The sequence below is a fragment of the Mugil cephalus genome, chromosome 1 (genome assembly GCF_022458985.1).
Source record: "Mugil cephalus isolate CIBA_MC_2020 chromosome 1, CIBA_Mcephalus_1.1, whole genome shotgun sequence".
Classification (NCBI taxonomy): Eukaryota; Metazoa; Chordata; class Actinopteri; order Mugiliformes; family Mugilidae; genus Mugil; species Mugil cephalus.
In genome coordinates, this window is record NC_061770.1 from 26,569,539 (window position 1) to 26,576,005 (window position 6,467).

Consider the following 6,467-nt stretch of genomic DNA (forward strand, 5'->3'; position numbering starts at 1 on the left):
AACATTTACAAATACATTCAAACACAACCAGGAGCGTTTTGTTTCCTAGAGTCGTCGTTAGACAGCGAGTAGCACCGCAGAGCAGAGAAACTACAAAGAATTAGTAGAAAAAACTACAGACGGCGGACATGTTGGCTGCACTCACACAGGAAATGAAAGAATAAAATAAAACCAGTGGTCGTAGTTTACAGGAAGTCACATTAAAAACAAGGTTATTTATTTATTTAGCTTTAAAAACTATTAAAAAAAAAATACAGAAAAAACACAAAGAAAAATCTAAAAATCTGTCAAAACTATTTCAGATTCAATTCATTTCTGGTTGTTTTTATTTGAGTAGAAGAAGAAGAAAAAGAGAAAGTAGTTTGGAGACGACTTCCTGGTTCATTCAGTCACTTCAGTAGAAACATTTATATCTAATATTAAACTTCTCTTTCTTTTTTCTTGTGTTTGGATTTAATAAAACCAACGTTAGATCCAAGAAAATACAAAAAAACACAGAAAAAAGAACAAAAAAAACTTTCTGGTTCATTCAAGGAGAAAAAATCAATTTAGTAGAAAGAAAATTATTTTTAATATTAAAGTATTTTAGTATTTTTTGTATAAAAGTATTAAATTTACACACATAATAATATATTTATATATATATATATTTCTTTTTTTTTACAAAATCCAACAGTAAATGGTTGTAAATGAACATGGTGCTTTTATTGTTAAATCTTGTGCCATAAGCGTCACATTTATTTTCTCATTTTAAAGTGGAACTGAGTAAAATAAAATCCAGGTCCTGGTGAGTTCGGTCGACTCAGATTCACTGAGAACAGTTTGAACCTGAAGCTTAAACTCGGTCGTGTTTAGAGTCTGAAGCTGAATTTCATTTGTAAAAGTTTGTAAAGTGAAGATTTGATCAAACATATCAATGATTCATGTGGTTAAGTTGCATTTTCCACTAGTGGTTCATTTTTAATTTCATGTGTGATGATATAAATACTGTTTAAATGTCTTAAATCTAATCTGCTGCAAACACCTGGAGCTGAAAGGAATTCTGGGAACTGTAGGAAACAACGACTGACCTGAAACAGCTGAGCCACGTCTGATTATTTCTAAACCGTGTTAATAAGTTTATAAAATAAAAAGTCACACAAACAAACAAATATCCTGACGTCCTGTTTGTGAACGAGTCTGAACACGATGAGCACATTCAAATTAAAATAAAAACCTTCCTGTGTGAATGCAGTCGTGTTATATTTTACATTTTATTTCTTTAAGTTACATGTCGGGTGGTTTGGTCTGAGGAGAAAAAGAAAAATACAAAAAACTGAAGAAGTAAAATCAGAACGTAAACGAGTGAAGAAGATGATTAAAAATAAAAGCATCTCACAAAACAACAGCAACAGGTCCAGGTCTCTTTTTATTGGCTCACCAGACGTCTCCTCTACTTCCTGTTTGATCATTTACTCCCCCCGCCCCCCCACTTCTCATTGCATCATGGGTCCTGTAGTCAATCTGGGTTAGATCAGCTGTAGCTCTGAGGGCGGAGTTAGTGGAGGAGGAGGAGGAGCAGGAGGAGGTGCAGGAGGTCCCAGGTCCATCTCAGTCCGACAGGGAGAGGAGCTCCTTTAACGTCCTGACGCAGCACTAGTCTAAAGATGGACAAGGAACTACAAACATGGCTGCTGGGAGGTCACCTGACGAGGAGGAGGAGGAGGAGGAGGCTGAGATTTTGTTCTTTAAATGAGAAAAAAACTATTAGAAACTTTATATTTACACTATTTTTTATTCATAATATTCAAAACTTGAAAAGTGTCGATTTCTAGAAGGAAGTTTGAAACTAGAACGTTCAGAGGAACCAGGTCATGATAAAATGTTTCTGTGGGACTTTTCTTTTTCTTGTTATGAGACAAAGTTGTTTCAGAAATAATGTGGAGGAGACGTGTCCTAATAACACAACAGGAACCGTGTAACAGTGAAGTACACAACTCAAGCAAACAGAAGAAGAAGAAGTTGTAGTTTGGAGCAGTGTTCCACATGGAGACGACTTCCTGGTTCATTCAAGGACGATAAATCACTTTATTTCTAATATTAAAATAATCTTTATTTATTTATTTTTTGGATTTAATAAAATCAAATATCAGTTGTTTTAAGTTTTGTTTCTGGTTTTAAAAACAAACTTTAGAACCCAGAAAACACACAAACTGTTAAAACATCGACACAAATAAACTGAATTTTAAATTTCCTAAAAATACGTGAAAACGAATTCGTTTTTTTTTCACAAATCTGAAAAAATGATTTTACACAAAGAGATTTTTGATCTTGTTTCTATTGTTTGTCTGAAAATTCAAACTCAGGGTAAACGGATCCTAACACCTCCTCCTCCTCCTCCTCCTCCTCCTCCACCCAGAGCTCCTCTCCCTACGGGGGGGGGGCTCCTGATGGGGGAGGTGTGTTTCTTCCCAGCGTCTCTCCCTGAGCAGCGGGGGGGTGGGGTGGGGTTCGCAGAATCTGATTGGCTGACCGACCAGGTGAGGGGCGTGGTGGCCGACAGGTGGCGACCATGACCCGGCTGATGTGGGCGGAGCCAGGAATGTCCGCTCCAGCCAATCAGGGGGTTTAACCTTTCCAGCCGTCCCAGATCGGACCCCTGAGACACAGAGACACAGGGTTAAAAGGGACAAGAGGACAGAAAGACAGGGACAGAGGGAGGCATTCAGACATTCAGCAGCATGCAGGCCAGGCAGGAGGAGGAGGAGGAGAAACAGGAGGAGGAGGAGGAGGAGGAGAAACAGGAGGAGGAGGAGGAGGAGGAGGAGGAGGAGGAGAAACAGGAGGAGGAGGAGGACTCACAGGGTTCTAGATGATGAAGGTTTCTTGACTCTGGGCCACTTCCTCCTCTCAAACAGCCTGAAGCAACAAACACACAGAGGGAACGTTCACTCTCAGAAAGAAGCTGAGCAGCGTTCAGGATCAACATCAGTTCACCAACGTTCACCAACGTTCACCAGTGTTTACCTGTAGTCGTCAAAGCTGCCGTGGGCCCGCCCCCCTGCTGAAAGACACAGTCTGATTGGTTAGTGAGCAATGACACAGATCATTACACTAAGCTGTCAATTAAAGGTAAGATCAGATTAATCACAGGGCTGTGGATTCATTTCGATTAATCGCGATTAAATATCATTTAATCGCGATTAAATATCATTTAATCATTTTTAATCTCTATTAATAGAGAACTACAGAACTTTTTGTCTCTTATTTATTTATCTTTTAAACAAACATTTCTCCGCATGAATGATCTCAGAGCTGAAACATGTGACCAGGCCTTTCATTTAAGCTTCATTTAAACATGGCAGCCACTTAAAATCAAACAGGGTAGAGATCGATTCTGAAGTATAACATTTATAATATTTATAATATGAGTATTTCTGTCGATGACGTTCAGGCTGATTAAGGGGCGTTTTAAGGGGGCGTGTCATTCGTACCCGTCTCCACTGAGCGTGTGCGAGGGTTGCACTGCTTGTGGCCTCTGCAGCCTCGGAGCTCCATGAGCTGGACGTGGAGCTGGTTGAGGACGGTCCGGTCCAGGGAGCTGACGGCGTTTATCAGCTGGAGGCAGAGACAGACAGGCGTCACTGTAGCAGAAACCTGCAGGGGGCGCTATAAATTTTCTTGCATATTCTATATTTTTGCCTCATGTTTAATGACTCGTCCTTATTTAGGGTCAGATCTGCTACGATCACGCGTCACTGTGCATGTGAATGAGGGTTTGTGCCATTTCGTGGACGAATAAACAGACGATGGAGCAGAAAACATCTGAACACGGCCAGCGATGGACGGACTGAGACAAGAGACAAACACAAATGCTGATCCTCAGAAAATGAAATGATGACGAAAAAAATAGAAAAAATAAAAATATTTTGTGGCCGTGTCATCTGATCATTTCTTTATTTACTTCATGATTTTTTTTTTTTCATTTAATACATAAAGTTGAGCAGAGAAGCTTCACTTCATTCTGCTTTTCATTTCATTCCTAAACGTTTTCATGGAGTGGATTCACCAAATTCACCAAATAAAAAGAAGAATGTGATTCATGGGGAAACATTTAGTTTCAGGATGAAGTTGTGTGAATTCGTCCTCTACAGTCACATCAGCTACACACAGGACGAACCGTCGGCACGAGGAACATTAAGGAGGAACATTACACAGCAGCAGGATGTGGAGGATGAGCCTGTTTGTAGAGCAGCAGGTTGATTCACACCGAGCGAATTACTTTCACCTTTCATGAATCACTTTGTATAAACTACATTAAGATATTTTCATTTTCTCAAATTTCGTGTAAACGCTGCTGATTTTTCACTTATTGACGGAGACGAACTGTTTCACCTAAAACACGTCTCTTTCTGATTTCAGGTCAGTCTGTGATGTTTGGTTCCTCCGGAGGAAAATGTTCTTATTTATTAGTTATTTATGTAGACAACACACATACACACACACACACACACACACACACACACACACACACACACACACACACACACACACACACACAGGAAGAACCTGACACATGAACCTGGATGAATATTTGAACTTTGATCATGTTTGGAGGTTTAAACTGACTCCAGCGATAAAAAGTGTTGTGATTAGTTTGATGACACAACCTCGTCTCTGCTGCACAAACAGAGTAAGATGTTATAACTCGGCCTCTTGTTCTAGTTGTGTTGTGCTGCTTGATGTGTGTGAAGTGGTTCAGACCTGGTTTTAGGGTAAAGGTTAAGATAAACAGGGCAGGTTGTGTAGTTGTGTAGCTGTGTAGTTGTGTAGCTGTGTAGCAGTGTAGTTGTGTAGTTGTGTAGCTGTGTAGCTGTGTAGCTGTGTAGTTGTGTAGCTGTGTAGCTGTGTAGTTGTGTAGTTGTGTACCTGGTACGGGTCCGTGGTCAGGTCAAAGTACTCCAGGAAGCCGGTGGCGAACTCACAGAACAGGAAGTTGTGGCTTTCGTTGATGGTCCTCAGGCACCAGTAGGTGTTGTTGTTGGCGCTGGTGCAGGCACAGAACGGCCCCACTGCAACAGACAGACTACGTTAGCCTACGTTAGCCTACGTCAGCCTATGTTAGACTACGTTAGCCTACGTTAGCCTACGACAGCCTATGTTAGCCTACGTTACGTCAGCCTACGTTAGCCTACGTCAGCCTGCGTTAGCCTACGTCAGCCTACATTAGCCTACGTTAGCCTACGTTATGTCAGCCTACGTCAGCCTACGTTAGCCTACATTAGCCTACGTTAGCCTACGTTACGTCAGCCTACATCAGCCTACATTAGCCTATGTCAGCCTACGTCAGTCTACGTTACGTCAACCTACGTCAGCCTACATTAGCCTACGTTAGTCTACGTCAGCCTACGTTAGCCTACATAGCCTACGTTAGCCTACGTTAACCTACGTTACGTCAGCCTACATCAGCCTACATTAGCCTATGTCAGCCTACGTTAGCCTACGTTACGTCAGTCTACGTTACGTCAACCTACGTCAGCCTACATTAGCCTACGTTAGCCTACATTAGCCTACGTTAGCATACGTCAGCCTACGCTGCAGGACCACATGTAAACGAAGCTTCATATTCTGATGTGGACCAGCTGCTTTTAGGAGGCGTTCAGGGTCGGTCAGTTTCACCAACGTTGATCATAGCTGGAGCCAGCGTCCTGCTTCATATGGTTCTTGCTACTATATATACACATATATATACATATATACATATATTTATGTACACATAAACCACTAGTCCAAACATTTGTGCCGTACGTGTCCAGAAGGGGGCGGTGTGCCAGTGCTGGTTGTCGTGGGTGAAGCAGGTGAGTCCAGGCATCGAACACGTGTCGTTGTTTCTGATCCTCTTGATTATCTTCCTCATCTTCTTCCTCCTCTTCTGCTCCTTCAGAAGCCACGCCTTCTTGTCCCGAGCCCCGCCCTTCCTGCTGACCACACCCACACACACACACACAGTCTTTTTAAAGTAGACAGGGATACACACTCTTTGATGTTTCTCTGAAGTCCGAGGACCTTTAACAGCATCACCTGAATTTTTGCCTTAATTGGACTCTAACAGGAGAACTTAAGTTCATGTAAACACGTTACTACGATTAAAGTCAGAGTTCTCATTATTATTGAGACGCCCAGATAATGAGACTGAATCTGAGTTTTCATCGGATGATGCGTGTGCGCATGCTCCACCACCGCTGCGCTGGCGCGTGACCCCGGAACAAACACGTCCAAGAAGCCGATCACAGAAGAAGAAGAAGAGAAACGGAGGCGTCTGAGGGACAGCGCGGATCTTACCTGCACCAGAATCAACGTGAACATTACGTACAAGATTAAAAATGTTCTATTATCCGTCTGGTTGTTGTTTTAATGTCTGACACATGAACGACTCTAGTTTATTATATCACGTAATAGATCAACCAGAAATCGGGCCGTATTAACGT

General features: G+C 41.8%; 1 protein-coding gene across 9 annotated transcripts in view; it reads right to left on the minus strand.

Annotated features, from left to right (window-relative positions):
• Nucleotides 1-195: 195 nt before the first annotated feature.
• The window catches only part of LOC125008593 (extracellular sulfatase Sulf-2-like), a 56,100-nt gene continuing 49,828 nt past the window's right edge, over nt 196-6,467 (minus strand). For 4 of the 9 annotated variants that reach the window (XM_047585899.1, XM_047585890.1, XM_047585914.1 and 1 more), the window contains 6 exons: nt 5,788-5,960; nt 4,909-5,051; nt 3,474-3,597; nt 3,007-3,043; nt 2,842-2,898; nt 196-2,638 (listed from right to left, as the gene is read on the minus strand). In XM_047585899.1, the coding sequence (XP_047441855.1) occupies nt 2,608-2,638; nt 2,842-2,898; nt 3,007-3,043; nt 3,474-3,597; nt 4,909-5,051; nt 5,788-5,960 (565 nt within the window). In that variant the 3' untranslated portion in view covers nt 196-2,607. The remainder of the gene's footprint in view (nt 2,639-2,841; nt 2,899-3,006; nt 3,044-3,473; nt 3,598-4,908; nt 5,052-5,787; nt 5,961-6,467) is intronic. The other 5 variants (XM_047585937.1, XM_047585930.1, XM_047585922.1 and 2 more) reach the window with 5 other exon arrangements.